Raw genomic sequence first — 21,032 nt, 5'->3', positions numbered from 1 at the left:
ATGACAAACCCATGAAACGGCAGCACTTTAACAGGTTTGACAAATGTAATGTGTCCAACATTTATAACTTTGTAACATTGTGTCACCATTAATGGTTTAGGCCTCTAACTTTTTTTGCATGTAAAAAAAAGGGAAAGATATTAAGCCCCAGAAGGCTAATTTTGGTTTAAGTGTAGGGATTAGGCTATTAGGGGACGGCAACCAATTTTGGGGAGAGATCCACCACAAAAAGCAGAAATTCACTTGTGCTGTCACACAAGTTAATGCACATAAAACTGAGTAAAAGCAGAAATCTTGAGACGTTTTCCAGAACTTTATTTCTGGATCTGTACATCAGGTATTAAAGAACAGAAAATACAAAATGTTTAACAAAACCCAAAGAAAAAAAACTATTCAGTGTCTATGTACAATTCTTAAACAAAAGCGAGTTTCTCTTGAACATTCGATAGTAAATATGTTGATTGTCTATATTTCTGGATATACATTTATGTTTTATTCACAAAAAGGTGTTTTCTTTACTTCAAAGAACTAGATATTTTTTTAAACAACCACAACTGCTATATCTTTTTATACTATTAAACTTCAAAACACAATACAAAATATAAAAAGAAATGAGTGCTTTCTTACACACAAGTCTCTCCAGAGATTCCCCAAAAAATATCACATTATGAGATTTCAGGACAGGGTTGTAAAATCAAAATATTAATCTACTAGTCAATAATGGCCTTTACATTCAGACAGTATTTCTGAGTCTTTATACCAAACCATAGGGTGAAATAAATATCACTGCACTGCTAAAGCTAGAGAGAGCCTGGAGACACCCACGACATCTGCACTTTTGACGATGGTGAGTAACAATGGTCTGGTACATACCCCTAGGCACTTGATGTATCTGAAAGCATTGGATAGGTATAAGCAATATGGTAGTAGTTCATCTGCCATTTTGGTTCCATCTATCCAACCATACCAGGGGCCGTATCCACAAAGCGTCTCAGAGTAGGAGTGCTGATCTAGGATCAGTTTGGCCTTTTAGATCACAATGAATAAGAGCCTTTGTGGATACGGGCCCAGATCTATGAAAGTACCTAAGGGACGAGGGCTTGATTCTGAACCAGACCCATCTTTCAACATACTGACTACAGAAGCCATCCCTTTCACCAAGACAAAGACAGAAATGTGTAAAGGAAATAAATGAAGAGTAACAAAATGGGATTTGTACATTATGATTGCAACTTCAAAATGCAACATTGAATAATATATTAATACGTCTTAGGTAAAGCCTTTTTAAAGTTGTACATTTTCGAGAACTGTCACACAGCTAGCATGCATTATTTTGCTGTCTCCCACTGCCAAGGGAAAATCCCCCCCCCCCCCCACCCCCCAAATATCCAAACACCAAAAGCCAATCAGTAAAATGTAAAAACATGTAATGTCAGTACATAGACACATTATTGCCTTTTGACAAGGAATCTAATTTTAAGTATTTGTATCAACACAGATTCACAAGTTTAAAGAGGTCAATGAAGACATTTAAGGCTATTAGTTAATTATTTACATGAAACTGTCAACATTTGGGGAAATAATGCAAGGTGAACAAACAACTGACTCCAATGTCTGCCATAGAAACAGAATGACTAGATAACGCCTAGCTAGGTAAAACCAATGCAAAAAACCCATCTGTACATACTCAGGATAGTGAATTATTGTATGGTAAATGTTTATGTAAGAAGTCTATGGACTTTTGTGGGTGACATTCAGAATTATACTGAACAAAACTATAAATGCAACATGTAAAGTGTTGGTCCCATGTTTCATAAGCTGAAATAAAAGATCCCAGAAATGTTGCATTTGCACAAAAAGCTTATTTCTCAAAATGTTTGTGCACAAATTTGTTTACATCCCTGTTACTGAGCATTTCTCCTTTGCCAAGATAATCCATCCACCTGACAAGTGTGGCATATCAAGAAGCTGATTAAACAGCACGGTCAATACATAGGTGCACCTTGCACTGGGGACATATATAAATGGCCCCTCTAAAATGTGCAGTTTTGACACATAACAACACAGATGTCTCAAGTTGATGGAGCGTGCAATTGGCATGCTGACTGCAGGAATGTCCACCAGATAATTTAATGTTAACTTCACTACCATAAGCCACCTCCAATGTCGTTTTAGAGTATTTGGCAGTACGTCCAACCGGCCTCACAACCGCAGACCTGTGGGATAGTCTGGGGGGGAGGAGTATTTCTGTCTGTAATGAAGACCTTCTGTGAGTAAAAACAAATTCTGATTGGCATGGCACCCAGTGGGTGAGCCCTTGCCCAGTCATGTGAAATACATAGATTAGGGCCTAATTCATTTATTTCAATTTACTGATTTCCTTCTGTAAACTGTAACTCTGTAAAATCGTTGAAATTGTTGCGTTTATATTTTTGTTCAGTATATATACACCCCTGAAACCAACTAATTATCAAACTCACAATGCATAGGTAAATTAAGCAATCACTACTGCATACATTAAAAAGACAATGATGACCCCCCCCCCCAACACTCAACAATTCACAATTAGTTCAGTCTAGAGAAATAGAAGTTGAATCTCTGTTAGACTGCAACTGGACATTAAATTATGGACTGGTTAATACAAGGCATCCTCCAGTCAGTACAGTGGAAGTTGCAGAAAAGGAAAAAAAGTGGCTTTAAATAAAGAAATAATACTGCTAACAAGCTTATGCAGACCTTAAGTAGTTTCAATAATGAACAATACTGTAGAGGGAAAAAAATAAACCCTAACTTTTGCAGATTGATCAAGCTCCATGTTGAACATGCAAACAGCACAATTAGCACTCAACTGGGGCCAAATAGATTTATGAAGAAATACATGTTGTGCTAAGAGTATAGGGCAGAAACTATATACATTACTGGAGCTGAACACATGACATCTCAGTGCAACGCTATAATGCCAATCCAAAAACTGTTCTGTCATAATGTAAAATATTGTCATGATTTTGGCTAATTTCTGGGGCAATAAGAGACAGATTTATAAGGGCATGTTTCAGATAATATGATGGACAGATAAAACTGCCCAGATCAGTTGGGTGTCAGACCCAGCCTTTTAGTCTTTACATTGATCACTTGACTCCGCTAATAAAATTGTCGGATTTAAAAAAGGTTTAAAATGTTTTGGCAAGCTCTGTCACAGCTGAACACTGAGGAAAATCATCATATAATATTTTGTTAAAATTCTAGAACATTCTCCTCTGGTTTGGCCACTTCAGACTGTTAAAAGTCTGAAAAAAGCAAGCCGAGTACAAAAGAAGCTTCCACAGGAACAAAAACAAAGGCGAGAGGGAGAGAAAAACATCCTAGCAACTGATATGCTCCTAGTTAAAATCTACACGGCCTCAACACCAACGAGTGTTGTTGCATTAAGTACAAAACCCAGGCTCCTCTCGGACAAAACACATTTGACCAAGCTTGGTTTCTGCAAGTACCTGTAAACACTGATTGTTAATCAAAAATACCACTTTAATAATGAACAAACTTAGTAAACCAGAACAAAGCTGGTTTGGCAACTGTATATGAGTGGCAGGATTACGTAGCTTTGAAGAAGTCGTCTGTAGATGTGGGTGTGAGGGATGAGGAACAAAACACAACTGTCTATCCGCAGCCTCCGGGACAGGCTGGGCTGGGCCCCACACTACATGGACACTGACATCTCAGGGCCGCGGAAAATAAATGGCTATATAAACTCTTGAGAAATCAAGATTTTTTGTTCTATACGATAAAGACATCACTGATGTCATATTTCACAAATAAAATCAAAAACGAAATAGATGTGTATATATAATTATTAAACAAAAATCTCCAGTGAGTGAGTCTTATGTACACATGGGATGGTGGATTTAAAAGAGGGATTCTGGGGGCGGTCACTCTGACTGGAGCGCTGTGCTGTGACGTCGTGCATGTGCTCCCATAAACCCATTGGGCTCCCCACTGCCCGCCAAGCCCCCAAAGTCCGTGACGGACACCGCCATCTTGGCGCCGGTGATGCGGTGGTGTGCCGTGTTCCGCCGCCCCTCAAAATCCACTCCGAGGTTACCCACAGAAACGTCGTTGATGAAAGAGTCGGGCAGCGCCAACTTGAGCCTCTTAGAAGGCCGCTCGCAGTCCTTGCCCCCGTACACCCCTCCCCGCTGGCCCAGGTCTGAGTGGTAGAAGCCAGCGTCCAGCATGTTGAGACAGTCGGGATCTCCTCCGTTGGAGGGGAAGCCCAGGGGCTCTTCCTGTGCTAGGGACCCCCGGTGGAGGCTCTCCAGAGGGGGGAAACCGTACGAGTCCAGGCAGCTCACCTCCGCTGGGCTGCACACTGTGGCCACGCTGTTACTCAGGGCTGAGGGATGAGGAAACATAAATAAACTACTTGGTTATCTGTGGATTTCTTATGCATTGTTTTTAGGACTTGTGTTGAATGTATAAAGTTGTATTGTTGTGTATAATCTGTGTAATGTAATACCAAACGCCATATCTGAAGTTAGAGTAACTATTTTTCACAAGCCTATCAAGGAAGGAGAGGGTCAGTTTGTGCTACATACTATGTTGAGAGTCTGAGACCCTGTTGACTAACCTGTGAGGTCGCTGGCAGTGATGGAGTTGAGCAGGCTGAGCTGCTGCTCTGTGGTGGGCTCCATCCTCACCCCTCCTCCTCCGCCTGAGCACACAGAGGAGGAGCTGTCTACTGCCAGGCCCTCCGCCTCGTCCACCAGCCGGTCCATCAGGTCCCTGCAGGCAGGGGGAACACGCAAGATGTTAACACACACAGACACATACTCCCATAATAACCATTAGCAATGTCCACCCCTTTTGTGTAGTTGCAAGTACATTAAAATAGAATTTGCTTTCACAGGCCATCAACATGTTCAGAGAGAACTCCGTCGACATACACTACCGTTCAAAAGTTTGGGGTCACTTAGAAATGTCCTTGTTTTTTAAAGAATAGCACATTTTTTTGTACATTAAAATAACATAAAATTGATCAGAAATAGAGTGTAGACATTGTTAATGTTGTAAATGACTATTGTAGCTGGAAACGGAAGATTTTTTATGGAAAATCTACATAGGCGTACAGAGGCCCATTATCAGCAACCATCACTCTTGTGTTCCAATGGCACGGTGTGTTAGATAATCCAAGTTTATCATTTTAAAAGGCTAATTGATCATTGGAAAACCCTTTGCAATTATGTTAGCAGAACTGAAAACGGTTCTTTTGATTAAAGAAGCAATAAAACGGGCCTTCTTTAGACTAGTTGAGTATCAGTATATGTGGGTTCGATTACAGGCTCAAAATGGCCAGAAACAAAGCACTTTCTTCTGAAACGCATCAGTCTATTCTTGTTCTGAGAAATAAAGGCTATTCCATGAGAGAAATTGCCAAGGAACTGAAGATCTCGTAAAACGCTGTGTACTACTCCCTTCACAGAAATGTGCAAACTGGCTCTAACCAGAATAGAAAGAGTGGAAGGCCCCCAGTTCACAACTGAGCAAGTGGACAAGTACATTACAGTGTCTAGTTTGAGTCCTCAACTGGCAGCTTCATTAAAAAGTACCCACAAAACACCAGTCTCATCCTCAACAATGAAGAGGCAACTCCGGGATGCTGGCCTTCTATATGCAGAGTTGCAAAGAAAAAGCCATATCTCAGACTGGCCAATAAAAATAAAAGATAGACACTGGACAGTGTTCTTTTGCCAAAGGAAGATTGGAAAAAAGTGGACAGACGAATCAAAGTTGAGGTGTTCGGATCACAAAGAAGAACATTAGTGAAAAGCAAAAAAAATATATCAAAGATGCTGGAGGAGTGCTTAACGCCATCTGTCAGCATGGTGGAGGCAATGTGATGGTCTGGGGGTGTTTTGGTGGTGGTAAAGTGGGAGATTTGTAAAGGGTAAAAGGGATCTTGAAGAAGGAAGGCTATCACTCCATTTTACAACGCCATGCCATACCCTGTGGACAACGACCCAAAGCACAGCTCCAAACTATACAAGAACTATTTAGGGAAGAAGCAGTCAGCTGGTATTCTGTCTATAATGGAGTGGCCAGCAGTCACCGGATCTCAACCCTATTGAGCTGTTGTGGGAGCAGCTTGACCGTATGGTACGTAAGAAGTGCCCATCAAGCCAATCCAATTTGTGGGCGGTGTTTCAGGAAGCATGGGGTAAAATCTTTTCAGATTACCTCAACAAATTGACAACTAGAATGCCAAAGGTCTGCAAGGCTGTAATTGCTGCAAATGGAGTATTCTTTGACAAAAGCAAAGTTTGAAGGACACAATTATTATTTCAATAAAAAAAAAATCATTATTTCTAACCTTGTTTTGAGTATATTTCCTATTCATTTTGCATCTCATTTCATGTCAACTCAGCATTTCTGGGGGGAATGGCCCTAGCCCTCACTCTTCGATCCAACAGGTCCCAGACATTCTCAATGGGATTGAGATCTGGGCTCTGGCCATGGCAGAACACTGACAATCCTGTCTTGCAGGAAATCACACACAAAACAAGCAGTATGGCTGGTGGCATTGTCATGCTGGAGGGTCATGTCAGGATGAGCCTGCAGGAAGGGTATCACATGTGGGGGAAGGATGTATTCCCTGTAACACACAGCATTGAGATTGCCTGCAATGACAGCAAGCTCAGTCCGATGATGCTGTGACACACCGCCCCAGACCATGACGGACCCTCCACCTCCAAATCGATTTCGCTCCAGAGTAAAAGCCTCGGTGTAACGCTCATTCCTTCGACAATAAACGTAAATCCGACCATTACCCCATGTGAGACAAAACCACGACTCGCCAGTGAAGAGCACTTTTTGACAGTCCTGTCTGGTCCAGAGACGGTGGATTTGTGCCCATAGGCGACGTTTTTGCCGATGATGTCTGATGAGGACCTGCCTTACAACAGGCCTACAAGTCCTCAGTCCAGCCTCTCTCAGCCTATTGCGGACAGTCTGAGCACTGATGGAGGAGATTGCGCGTTCCTGGTGTAATTCGGGCAGTTGTTCTTGCCATCCTGTACCTGTCCCGCAGGTGTGATGTTCGGATGTACCAATCCTGTGCAGGTGTTGTTACACGTGGTCTGCCACTGCAAGGACGATCAGCTGTCCGTCCTGTCTCCCTGTAGCGCTGTCTTAGGCATCTCACAGTACGGACATTGCAATTTATTGCCCTGGCCACATCTGCAGTCCTCATGCTTCCTTGCAGCATGCCTAAGGCACATTCACACAGATGAACAGGGCAATAAATGGCAATGTCCGTACTGTGAGATGCCTAAGACAGCGCTACAGGGAGACAGGACGGACAGCCGATCGTCCTCGCAGTGCAGGGCATCCTGCGGGACAGGGGATGCACCTGGGCATCTTTCTTTTGTTGTTTTTCAGAGTCAGTAGAAAGGCCTCTTTAGTGTCCTACGGTTTCATAACTGTGACCTTAATTGCCTACCGTCTATAAGCTGTTAGTGTCATAATGACCGTTCCACAGGTGCATGTTCATTAATTGTTTATGGTTCATTGAACAAGCATGGGAAAAAGTGTTTAAACCCTTTACAATGAAGATCTGTGAAGTTGTTTGGATTTGACAAATTATCTTTGAAAGACAGGGTCCTGAAAAGGGGAAGGTTTTTTTGTGCTAAGTTTATGTTTTCATGGAAAACAATGACATTTCTAAGTGACCGCAAACTTTTGAACAGCAATGAATTCAGACCTCAGTTACTACGGTTGTTGAGCATACTGAATGATCACTTACGTTACACCAGGATAGCTGCTATACTTCTTCTTGCCAAAGCGATTCTGCTGGACAAAGAAATCAAAGCGCTCCGACTTCTTCCACATGTAGTAAAAGGCCACACATTCAGCTACCGTCCGTGTCTTAACCTGATGAAGGGCAGAAATACATGATGAAAAGAAGAGTTCTCCAACACAGGAAGTTAGTGCCACAGGCTTTTTAAAGAAAGGGTAAATAAAGTATGCATGTTCATATCTTTACAGAAGCTATCAACATGATATTACAATCATTTCATCACCTTCTAAAATCAGTAACAGAGAGAGAGAGAATCCCACCTTGTGCTTCTGTATGAGGTGAAAGTTCTTATCATATAGCTGTAGTGCATGTTCAAAGTTTCTGCATTCATCTTCAGACCACGGTGGGGATTCCTCTGTAATAATCACAAGGGGTCATTTTCCCTCTCCCAACAGAGTGACATTTTTGAAAGAGCCTACTAATGATTCAAAATGGTGACTTACCCTGTGATGAGTTCACGTTACTGCAATACCTCTCCAGTGCTTCAGGGGTATTGTAGTTACATTTCACAAGCTCATACAGAGCCTACAGGGAAACGACAGAGGAATAGGTTAACGACTTACATTGACAACAACCATGACAATCATGTAACTTTGACAGACGGACAATAACTTTGAGATGGCAGCTGTAGAATGTCTAATGTTATGACATCCAGCGAGTCTTAAAGAAGTCTTCCACAATGCCAGTAAGACAGACCGCTAGATGAAGATTGACCATCACGTGTAGCGATGACTGACCTGCTCATTGTCGCTCACATGAGCCACTGCCATGTCACTTCCTGTCCTCTCATCGGTCGCCCGTGACGACGCCTCACACAGGAAGTCCCGGACCTTGCTTTCTGACAACACGTCCGGGCTCCATAGCAACTGGTCATCATCTTCGTAAACTTCATGAAAATGGCAGATGAGAATCACAATGTTAGACACTCTGTACAATGTTACACTTGGAAACACTGCTAAATGTCTGACTGTCAAGTGCAACGGGTTTATGGGTTAACCTCTTGAGAAAGCCTGCACTCACCCTTATCGTCGCCATAGTGACAGAGGTGGGTGGGGACCTCTGCTTGGTGCTGCGACCCCACCATTATTTCCTGTGAAATACAAATACAAAACAGATTTACCCCCAGAACATGCAGCCCCATGTTTCTAACATCAGTAAATGCAGGTCTAGGATAATTGAACCGAATAACGTTACTAAACAACCTTAACCATTGAAAAATAAAAGAAACTGACCTCCAATCTGTGCTTATGGGAAACTTAATCCTGTATCTTCTTCAATCAAGTCACTTTTAAAAGGAGGACAAGTTTTTTACCTTTCTGGAGTCCTCTAGGCTTGGGCCATCCTCCTCACACTCGGACTCCTTATCACCGTCGTAGATAGTATTAGCTGACAATACAAAGACAGAACAGGCACGCCCCATTAGAATGCTTGTTATACGAATGGGACCCTGTGCTTATCAACTAATCACGTGACAAGGCCATTAAAATATGGAATAAATGTTTAGGAGGGGATAAATGCTGTCAAAGCTAACAAGATAAATAAGTTAACTTCTTATGGCTGGGGGACAGTATTGAGTAGCTTGGAAGAATAAGGTGGCCAGAGTTAACTGCCTGCTACGGCCTGCAAAACTGCCTGCTACTCAGGCCCAGAAGCTAAGATATGCATATTATTAGTATTTGGATAGAAAACACTCTGAAGTTTCTAAAACTTTTTGAATGATGTCTGTGAGTATAACAGAACTCATATGGCAGGCAAAAACCGAAGAAAAAAAAAATTCTGTAAAAAAAGTGGGAAATCGGAGGTTTGTAGGTTTTCAAGTCATTGCCTATCCAATATAAAGTGTCCAATTTGGTCCGATTGCATTTCCTAAGGCTTCAGATGTCAACAGTCTTTAGAACCTTGTTTCAGGCTTCTACTTTGAAGGGGGAGCGAATAAGAGCTGTTTGAACCAGGTGTCTGGCAGAATGCCATGACCTAAGTCTTGCGCGCAGCCGTGAGAGCGAGCTGCGTCCCCTTTCATTTCTAAAGACAAAGGAATTGTCCGGTTGGAACATTATTGAAGATTTATGATAAAAACATCCTAAAGATTGATTATATACATCGTTTGACATATTTCTACGAACTGTAATATAACTTTTTGACTTTGTCTGGACCTAGTTCTCGCGCCTTGTGAATTTGTGAACTAAATGCGAACAAATAGGTATTTGGACATAAATTATGGACTTTATCGAACAAAACAAACATTTATTGTGGAACTGGGATTCCCGGGAGTGCATTCCGATGAAGATCAAAGGTAAGTGAATATTTATAATGCTATTTCTGACTTCTGTTGACTCCACAACATGGCGGGTATCTGTATGGATTGTTTTGGTCTCTGAGCGCTGTACTCAGATTATTCCATGGTGTGCTTTCGCTGTAAAGCTTTTCTGAAATCTGACACAGCGGTTGCCTTAATAACCTCTTACGTCGACCCGAGACGCAATCGTCTCATCTAGCCATCAGCAAATGCAAATGCGCTACGCCAAATGCTAATAGCACTCGTTAAAACTCAAACATTCATTAAAACACACATGCAGGGTAGTGAATTAAAGCTACACTCGTTGTGAATCTAGCCAACAAGTCAGATTATTAAAATGCTTTTCAGCGAAAGCATGAGAAGCTATTATCTGATAGCATGCAACACCCCGAAATACCTGAATGCGACGTAAACAAAAGATTTCACGTAGCCGGCGCTACACAAATAGCAGAAATAAAATATTAAAACTTTCATTACCTTTGACGAGCTTCTTTGTTGGCACTCCTATATGTCCCATAAACATCACTATTGGGTCTTTTTTTCGATTAAATCGGTCCATATATACCCAAAATAGCCATCTATGGAAACTGTGTGATTCAGAAAAAAACACCGTTTGAAAACGCTACGTCATTTAAAAAAATTAAAAAGGTCGACGATAAACTTTCACAAAACACTTCGAAATACTTTTGTAATCCAACTTTAGGTATCAGTAAACGTTAATAATCTATCAAATTGATCACGGGGCGATGTGTATTCAATAGCTCCACGATTTCAAATCATCTTCCAAAATCTCTCTTCCAAACCTTCCTGTCGGAGACCGGATGGAAAGTGATCTCTCTAGTACGTTTGACCAAGAAACAAAGTCACCGCAAATGACGAGACTGGCGACATCGTGTGGAAGCTGTAGGAATTGCAATCTCGGACCCATTTAATTTAGTTTCCATTCAACAATACATGCAAGTGGCGCATTGATACTTTTTTCAGTTTTCAGTGACCAGATTTTCTTGTGCTTTTCGATGAAACACACGCTCTGTTATAGTCACAGCCGTGATTTAACCAGTTTTTTTTTTTTTAACCAGTTTTTTTTTTTAAACCAGTTTTTTTTTTTTAACCAGTGTTTTCTATCCACACATACTAATCATATGCATATACTATATTCCTGGCATGAGTAGCAGGACGCCGAAATGTTGCGCGATTTTTAACAGAATGTTCGAAAAAGTAGGGGGTCGACGTAAGAGGTTAAGGAGAAGTATATCTTTAAAGTACTTTTGTTTATAATGACACCTGCACTTGACAGTATTTTTGCCATTATTATGAGTTTTCAATGACGGTATACTGCAGGCTAAACTTGGGAAACAATAACAAACAAAACATTGCTGTGCTCATAATATTCTTATCATTTATCCCTGAGATGTCCTAATAAAGTTTGAATTGCCTTACATCTGAGTGTTCTGGGGAAGAAGTCGGTGGCCTCATGGGAGGTGACTGAAGGGGTGAGGTCATCAGCGGATGACTGGGTCTCCTCCTCATAGTCCCCTGATAGCAGGTCTTTAGCTATCTCCTCCTGTGGAAGAACCCAATTATCGTTAGTAACCATTAGCTACATCAGTAACTGGTACCGGTACCGAGTCAATGTGCAGGGTTACGAGGTAGTTGAGGTAATACTGTATGTACCAATGGAATAAAGCTACAAGTTGTTTTGTTCCATATCTGTCGTAAACACACTTTGTAGGTAATACAGAAGTAAAACAGACACTTATAATGTAATCATAGTTGGGATAGATGCCTACTGATTATATCACAGATACATAAGGGAACTTGACTGAAAACATCTTTGAATATCTACAAATTGGCTCTACAGTACACTGTGACAATGTTCCCTTTACCAAATTGGAAAATATTGGAATGAATTTTGTTCACCTTGTCCAAAGTCATATCTGGCAGCTCATCCGTCAGCTCCCCAGAAAAGCTGTCCATGCTGGAGCCTGCAGCCGTACTGACAGACGCCTCATAGCGGTAGATGGCCAGCAGTTCCTCCAACGGCATGTTCCCCTCCTGTTACAACAAAGAGAAATCACTTTAGATCACGTCTCTACAATCCAAATTATGGTAATACATGTCTGCTATATGAACAATGGTTTGACAAGAAGTTCCATGTGATACAATATCCCCCCCCTAGCCTATAACGTTTGATTAATTATAGTAGGGAAGGAAGTGGTCATTCAAGCATTGACAGAATGAAAAACCTTCCGATAAAAGCAACAACTACATTTCCTGTTCAAAAGAAAGGAAAATGGGAATTATTTCCTGTTATTAGCCAACCAACCTTCTCCAGATCGGCTATCTCTGAGTTAAAGTTTCTCTCGCCCTCCAATGACTCTTCCTCCTCCAATGTCCTCTCGTCGTCATATTCGTGGACTAGCATCTCTGCTGTCGGATCGAAGTCATGATCTTCAGACGATAAAGAGCCAACTGTGGAGTGGGAAAACTATTTTAGATCACAGTTGAATGGCACCATTGAGGACAAATGGCAAATAAATTAGATACACTCTGCAAAACTGGCACTGCCATTGTCGCACCCAAAGCATCGTTTTCATGGAATTATTTTCTCAATATTTCTTAATTAACAGATTTAGCTTCATGGTATCATAATAAACATCACCTGAATAGAAAATGGACATTAAAACTGGAATCCTTAGTTGCGATATCAATATATAGTACCAGTCAAAAGTTTGGACACACCTACTCATTCAAGGGTTTTTATTTTTTTACTATTTTTTACATTGTATAATAATAGTGAAGACTTAAAAACTATGAAATAACATATGGAATGATGTAGTAACCAGAAAAGTGTGAAACAAAACATATTTTAGATTCTTCAAAGTAGCCACCATTTGCCTTGACAGCTTTGCACACTCTGGCATTCTCTCAACCAGCTTCATGAGGAATGCTTTTCCAACCGTCTTGAAGGAGTTCCCATATATGCTGAGCACTTGGCTGCTTTTTCTTCCCTCTGCGGTCCAACTCATCATCTGATGCAGCACTCCATCACTCTCCTTCTTGGTCAAATAGCCCTTACACAGCCTGGAGGTGTGTTGGGTCATTGTCCTGTAGAAAAACAAATGATAGTCCCACTAAGCGGAAATCAGATGTGATGGCGCATTGCTGCAGAATGCTGTGGTAGCCATGCTGGTTAAATGTGCCTTGAATTCTAAATATATCACCGACAGTGTCACCAGCAAAGCACCCCCACACCTCCTCCATGCTTCATGATGGGAACCACATGTGGAGGTCATCCGTTCACTTACTCCATGTCTCACAAAGACAATGGTTGTAACCAAAAATCTCAAAATTGTACTCATCAGACCAAATGACAGATTTCCACCGGGCTAACGCCCATTGCTCGTGTTTCTTGGCCGAAGCAAGTCTCTTCTTATTATTAGTGTCCTTTAGTAGTGGTTTCTTTGCAGCAATTCGACCATGAAGGCTTGATTCACAGTCTCCTCTGAACCGTTGATGTTGAGATGTGTCTGTTACTTGAACTCTGTGAAGCATTTATTTGGGCTGGAATATCTGAGGCTGGTAACACTAATGAACTTATCCTCTGCAGCAGAGGTAACTCTGGGCCTTCCTTTCCTTTGGCGGTCCTCATGAGAGCCAATTCCATCATGGCGCTTGATGTTCTTGACATTTTCCAGATTGACTGACCTTCATGTCTTCAAGTAATGATGCACTGTTGTTTCTCTTTGCTTATTTGAGCGGTTCTTGCCATAATATGGACTTAGCCCTATTTGGAAGATAGCCCTATCTTCTGTACACCACTTTATCTTGTCACAACACAACTGATTAGCTCAAATGCATTAAGAAGGAAAGAAATTACACAAATGATTTGATTTATCTTTATTTAACTAGGCAAGTCAGTTCAGAACAAATTCTTATTTACAATGACGGTCTACCAAAAGGCAAAAGGCCTCCTACGGGGACGGGGGCCTGGGATTAAAAAAATAAATACAATATAAATTTAGGACAAAACACACATCACAATGAGACAACACTACATAAGAGACCTAAGACAACAACATAACAAGACAGCAACACAACATGGTAGCAGCACAAAAACATGGTACAAACATTATTGGGCAAAGTCAACAGCATAAAGGTCAAAAAGGTAGAGACATCAATACAACATACAACGCAGCCACAACTGTCAGTAAGAGTGTCCATGATTGAGTCGTTGAATGAAGAGATTGAGATAAAACTGTCCCGTTTGAGTGCTGGTTTGTTGCAGCTAGTTCCAGTCGCTAGCTGCAGTGAACTGAAAAGAGGAGCGACCCAGGGATGTGTGTGCTTTGGGGACCTTTAACAGAATGTGACTGGCAGAACGGGTGTTGTATGTGGAGAATGAGGGCTGAGGGGATATCTCAGATAAGGGGGAATGAGGCCTAAGAGGGAGTTATAAATAAGCAACCACCAGTGGGTCTTGCGACAGGTTCCTCAGATGACCAATTTACAGAGTATAGAGTACAGTGTCCTATAAGGAGTATTGGTGGCAAATCTGATGGCCGAATGGTAAAGAACATCTAGCCGCTCGAGAGCACCCTTACCTGCCAATCTATAAATTATGTCTCTAATCTAGCATGGGTAGGATGGTCATCTGAATTAGGGCTAGTTTGGCAGCTGGGGTTAAAGAGGAGCAATTACGATAGAGGAAACCAAATCTAGATTTAACTTTAGCCTGCAGCTTTGATATGTGCTGAGAGAAGGACAGTGTACCATCTAGCCATACTCCCAAGTACTTGTGTGAGGTGACTACCTCAAGCTCTAAACCCTCAGAGGTAGTAATCACGCCTGTGGGGAAAGGGGCATTCTTCTTACCAAACCACATGACACTTTTTGGAGGTGTTCAGAACAAGGTTAAGGGTAGAGAAAGCTTGTTGACACAAAGAAAGCTTTGTTGTAGAGCATTTAAGACAAAATCCAGGGAGGGGCCAGCTGAGTATAAGACTGTATCATCTGCATATAAATGGAGAAGAGAGCTTCCTACTGCCTGAGCTATGTTGTTGATGCAAATTGAGAAGGGGGGCCTAGGATTGAGCCTTGGGGTACTCCCTTGGTGACAGGCAGTGGCTGAGACAGCAGATTTTCCGACTTTATACACTGCACTCTTTGAGAGAGGTAGTTAGCAAACCAGGCCAAAGACCCCAATACTCCTTAGCCCGGCGCACAAGAATGGAATGGTCTACCGTATCAAAAGCTTTGGCCAAGTCAATAAAAATAGCAGCACAATATTGCTTAGAATCAAGGGCAATGGTGACATCATTGAGGACCTTTAAGGTTGCAGTGACACATCCATAACCTGAGCGGAATACAGATTACATACCCGAGAGACTACTATAGACATCAAGAAAGCCAGTCAGTTGATCATTGACAAGTTTTTCCAACACTTTTGATAAACAGGGCAAAATAGAAATAGGCCTATAACAGTTAGGATCAGCTTGATCTCCCCCTTTAAATAAAGGACGAACTGTGGCTGCCTTCCAAGCAATGGGAACCTCCACAGAAAGGAGAGACAGGTGAACCTTTTTGGGATAGGGGGCAGCATTTTCACTTTTGGATGAATGGCGTGCCCAGAGTGAACTGCCTCCTACTCTGTCCCAGATGCTAATATATGCATATTATTATTATTGTTCGTATTGGATAGAAAACACTCTGAAGTTTCTAAAACTGTTTGAATCATGTCTGTGAGTATAACAGAACTTATGTAGCAGACAAAACCCAGAGGACTAACTGTTCAGATGTTTTATTTTTTTCTCCCCACTCTCTGTTGACAACATTGTCGTTGCCATTGGATATTTAATAGCAATCCATTTTCAGTTCCTACCGCTTCCACACGATGTCGCCAGTCTTCAGAATATGGTTGAGGTTAATCCTTTGTGCATTGAATAAGTAGGCCAACTCGGAACTGGGGACACATTTGTGAGTTGTGCAAGACGTGAACAGCAGTGCTGTTTTGGTTTCGTTCCTGTATGGAATACAGATTGCCCCGTCTACAATTTGATTGATTATTAACGTAAAAAAATACCTAACGTTGTATTACAGAAGTAGTTTGAAATATTTTGGCAAAGTTTATAGGCAACTTTTGAAATATTTTGTAGTGACGTTGTGTTTTGGTAAGCAGTTTTTTTCTGGATCAAACGCGCTTTATAAATGGACTTATTCGATATATATGGACGGAATTAATCGAAAACAAAAGAACCAATTGTGATATTTATAGGACATATTGGAGTGCCAACAAAAGAAGCTCGTCAAAGGTAATGCATATTTTATTTCAGCGTTTTGTGTAGCACCTGCTACGCTAGCTCTTTTGTTTACTACTGGTGCAGATGGGTGCATGCTATCAGATAATAGCTTCTTATGCTTTCGCCGAAAAGCATTTTTTAAATCTGACATGTTGGCTGGATTCACAATGTGTGTAGCTTTAATTGAGTATCTTACATGTGTGATTTAATAAAAGTTAGAATTTTATAGCATTTTATCTGAATCTGGCGCTCTTCATTTCCCCTGGCAATTGGCCAGTTGAGACGCTAGCGTCTCCCTATCCTCAAGAGGTTTTAACCTCTTGAGGATAGGGGACGGTTGCATCCCACTTGGGCAAAAAAACAGGGAAAATGCAGCGCGGCAAATTAAAAAAACGTTCATTAAATCACACGTCAGATACTCAATCAAAGCTACACCCGTTGTGAATCCAGCCACCATGTCAGATTTTAAAAAGGCTTTTCGGCGAAAGCATAAGAAGCTATTATCTGATAGCACAATAGTAAAGAAAGAGAGTAGCATATTTCAACCCTGCAGGCGCTACACAAAACGCAGAAATAAAATATAAAACATGCATTACCTTTGACGAGCTTCTTTTGTTGGCACTCCAATATGTCCCATAAACATCACAATTGGTCCTTTTGTTCGATTAATTCCGTCCATATATATCCAAATGTCCATTTATTTGACACATTTGATCCAGAAAAAAAAGCTTCCAAAAAACGCAACGTCACTACAAAATATCTCAAAAGTTGCCTATAAACTTTGCCAAAATATTTCAAACTACATTTGTAATACAACTTTAGGTATTTTTAAACATGTGTTCAATACAGGAAGACAACAAACCATGCTACTTTTCATGTCTTGCCCACTCTCAACAGTGTTACCGAGTTCCTAGATGGCCTACTTCTTCATTGCACAAATTAATAACCTCAACCAAATTCCAAAGACTGGTGACATCCAGTGGAAGCGGTAGGAACTGAAAATAGGTTCCTAAGAAATATAAATTTGCCAATGAGAGCTCGGTGAACAGACAGAGACCAAAAAAAAAAAATTCTGAATGGTTAGTCCTCTGGGTTTTGCCTGCTACACAAGTTATGTTATACTCACAGACATGATTCAAACAGTTTTAGAAACTTCAGAGTGTTTTCTATCCAAATCTACTAATAATATGCATATCTTATATTCCTGGCATGAGTAGCAGGAAGTTGAAATTGGGCACGCTATTTATCCAAAAGTGAAAATGCTGCCCCCTATACCTTAAGGAGAAGTGTATCTAAATTCCATGTATAATAGTCGTATCTTTATCAATGTTTATTCTACAATATCACTGCATGTTTTAGAACTACTGAACGTAACACACCAATGTAAACTCCATTTTTTTTATATAACTATTAACTTTATCAAACAAAACATACATGTATTGTGTAACATGAAGTCCTATCAGTGTCATCTGATGAAGATCATCAAAGGTTAGTGATTCATTTGATCTCTATTTCTGCTTTTTGTGACTCCTCTCTGGCAGGAAAAAATGGCAGTATTTTTCTGTGGCTTGGTGGTGACCTAACATAATCGTTTGTGGTGCTTTCGCTGTAAATCCTTTTTGAAATCAGACACTGTGGCTGGATTAATGAGAATTGTATCTTTAAAATGGTGTAAAATACTTGTATGCTTGAGGAATTTTAATTATGAGATATGTGTTGTTCTGAATTTGGCACCCTGCACTTTCACTGGCTGTTACGGGGCCAGTCCTAGACAGGTTAAAAAGGTTGGAGATAGGCTTTGTGATGATAGGGGAAGGAACCATAAAGAAGAAAGGGTCGAAACCTAACCCAGATGTTTTTTGGGGGTCAAGTTTAAGGAGCTCCTTTAGCACTTCGGACTCAGTGACTGCCTGCAGGGAGAAACTTTGTAGCGGGGCAAGGGAAAAAGAGGACGAAGCATCGGGGATAGTTGCATTAGAAGGGATGGGAGATGAGGAAATGTTGGACGGGCAAGGAGGCATGTTAGAGTCAAATAGGAATCCTGACTTAATGAAGTGGTGGTTAAAGAGCTCAGCCATGTGCTTCTTGTCAGTAAGAACCACATCATCAATATTAAGGGACATGAGCAGCTGTGAGGAGACACAGCTGTTAATTGAACTGCATTCCAGGTGACTACCTCATGAAGCTGGTTGAGAGAATGCCAAGAGTGTGACTAAGCTGTCATCAAAGCAAAGGGTGGCTACTTTGAAGAATCTCAAATATAAAGTATATTTATTTAACAATTTTTTGGTTACTACCGGATTCCATATTTGTAATTTCATAGTTGATGTTTTCACTATTATTCTACAATATAGAAAATAGTAAAAATAAAGAAAAAGCCTGGAATTAGTAGGTGTGTCCAAACTTTTGACTGGTACTGTATGTATGCATGCTTGTTTTACTCCAATATTTGTAAACAACATAAATGTAAACAAACACTATTGCTTCAAAACATGATTAAAACTTATAATTTTTATATCATGGATGGTCAGTCCTTGAATCCATACCCCTGTCTATGAATTTGAGAGTGGTTACACATTTATCCAGGCCCATCCTCCGATTTTTAATCAAAACAGGCGGAGTGACGCTTTGTTATTGTTTGAATTAAGGATTGTGTTTAAAATATATATATATATATATAATTTCTACATTACCTGGGCTCGAACTCCCGAAGGAAGCCTGTTTAGAAGAACAAAAATATAAGAGCACAAATGAAGCAACATTGAAGATGAAATACTATACATGAATGTAGCCTGGCCTGTCGCTAGTGGGCTTTATTGATCTCCACCATTAGTCTTAGTGTACAACCAGTAATGCACTCGAGTCCCCCAGTGACCGGTTCGTACTTAAAACATTCTTCATTCACAAGCCCATAATAGACATCCATAAACCCCACTAGCAGCTGCCCAGGCTAATGTGAATGCTGCTCTGTTACACTGTCGAAAACATCAGTCGATTCTTGTAAAAATGTAAATTACAACCAACTTTTACTTGTACATACTAGCTTCGTAAGATGAGATTCAATTGGCTCCATGCTATCCGGGACCCTTGGGATGTCCCTACCGCATTGAAGATTACATTTTTGTTTCGGGTTAAGGGTTGGGTTTAGCTAAAAAGGGTTAAGGTTAGGTGAAGGGTTAGCTCAAAGTAGTGGAAAAGTGGCTAAGGATCTAAAATTATAAAGTTCTCCGTGATTAGATTCGAACTCGCAACCTATTCACCCACCCATCCTTTCGTTTTTGCCTTAAGTAACCGTCTGTCTTATGGAACCAGACCAAACGTAACATATCATATTAAATGGAGTGTCTCGGATTTACGTACAGAATAATATGATACGCTCTGAGACCAGTTTGCAACCGAGCAACACAAATTAGATAACAGTCGGTGGTTGTATTTGCTAAAAGTTTTATTAAAAGCATTAATTTCAGGACCCTGCGAAAGGACCGCAGTTGTACAGGACAATCATTGGTACAAGTAAGCGGTTTCAGAATTTACATTTGGACAAGAATCGACTGATGGTGACTCAAGGTTGTTGCTAACAAATCCCGCGACCAGTTATCAAAACTCAACTCCGCCTCGATATAAGAGAACGGAGTTGAGTGTTCCTCAGCTAGTTACCAACCGTATAGATAAGCGGTTTGATGTAATGTTATCGTATTATTAGTAAATATGCTAGCAATAGGATAACATTTGGATGTGGGACGCAAAATTACAACAATAGACAGTTTTCCCACAAACTGTCGGTGTTCGGAAATGGTCGAGAAAGGTAATCTTATTAACTAACGTTACACAGGAAAACCTAGGCTAGAGAAAAAAAAATCGTTGTTTAGCTACACGGTATTTCTAAAACTGGGAACAATTCCCCGGTCATTAAAGATTTTTTACATAATTTTGTGTACACAAGAACCAAAAAATACCATCGCAATTACTTGCAAATAATGTCTTATTTTCTTCCTCCACCAAATTGGCGTCTCAATCTACCCAGTCGATGTTAGCAAAGCAGCTGAGAACGCGCACAGGCCTTGTCGTGAAAGATCGGTATATACATTTAAACATATTTTAGAGGCAATTGCGGCAATCATTACACAAAACCACACATATAGAACAAAAAAACATTAATCTATGAAATCGATAACATTTAAAAAGAAAGTTAACGACAAAAATGTAAAAAAACATCGATTTAAAATCTGATGCTTCTCCCCTATTTTCCCTCTTACCTCCGCCATATTGGTACCTATAGGCTCTTTCCAGCCGAGTACCCGGATCGACTCTCTGAGCCAATCAGAGATCCAGGTAACAGTAGTAGTGACGTCTTTCTAACTAAATACTGGTAGGCTACCTGTCATAATCTAGGAATGTTACTGTATAAATTGACTTTGATAAAAAATGTATTGATTGGCAAACGCTAAATCGGTTTGTATTTATAGGCGTGTCATTTGAGACCTAAGATTAGCCTTACTTACCACTATCCAAGCAGATAGTGTCGAAACACATAAATAGCTAATCATGATGAATTAAATTTCCCTTGAATAAAGGAAAATCAAACAAT

The 21,032-nt window shown here is 40.6% G+C and overlaps 1 protein-coding gene across 1 annotated transcript; it reads right to left on the bottom strand.

The window, feature by feature from the left end:
• Nucleotides 1–298: 298 nt before the first annotated feature.
• On the bottom strand, nt 299–20,787 carry LOC109881052 (mesoderm induction early response protein 3). Its single transcript, XM_020473225.2, has 13 exons — nt 20,701–20,787; nt 19,138–19,162; nt 12,472–12,617; nt 12,066–12,200; nt 11,586–11,709; nt 9,162–9,235; nt 8,870–8,939; nt 8,587–8,735; nt 8,293–8,374; nt 8,110–8,204; nt 7,796–7,923; nt 4,625–4,779; nt 299–4,390 (listed from the first exon to the last, which is right to left on the bottom strand). Exons 1-13 carry the CDS (start codon nt 20,707–20,709, stop codon nt 3,927–3,929), a joined length of 1,656 nt encoding a protein of 551 aa, XP_020328814.2. The 5' UTR covers nt 20,710–20,787; the 3' UTR covers nt 299–3,926.
• Nucleotides 20,788–21,032: the final 245 nt, after the last annotated feature.

Source organism: Oncorhynchus kisutch, linkage group LG3, assembly GCF_002021735.2.
Source record: "Oncorhynchus kisutch isolate 150728-3 linkage group LG3, Okis_V2, whole genome shotgun sequence".
NCBI classification, from domain to species: Eukaryota; Metazoa; Chordata; class Actinopteri; order Salmoniformes; family Salmonidae; genus Oncorhynchus; species Oncorhynchus kisutch.
Note: the sequence above shows the minus strand (reverse complement) of the source record. Positions and strands in the feature narration are given on the sequence as shown.

Bases quoted from the DNA above. Each gene is read 5' to 3' on its own strand.
- LOC109881052 (XM_020473225.2), bottom strand. The intron at 11,710-12,065 runs GTGAACAAAATT...GTTCTTCCACAG, and splicing joins CAGATATGACTTTGGACAAG to GAGGAGATAGCTAAAGACCT. The intron at 9,236-11,585 runs GTAAGGCAATTC...TTGTATTGTCAG, and splicing joins CTTCCCCAGAACACTCAGAT to CTAATACTATCTACGACGGT.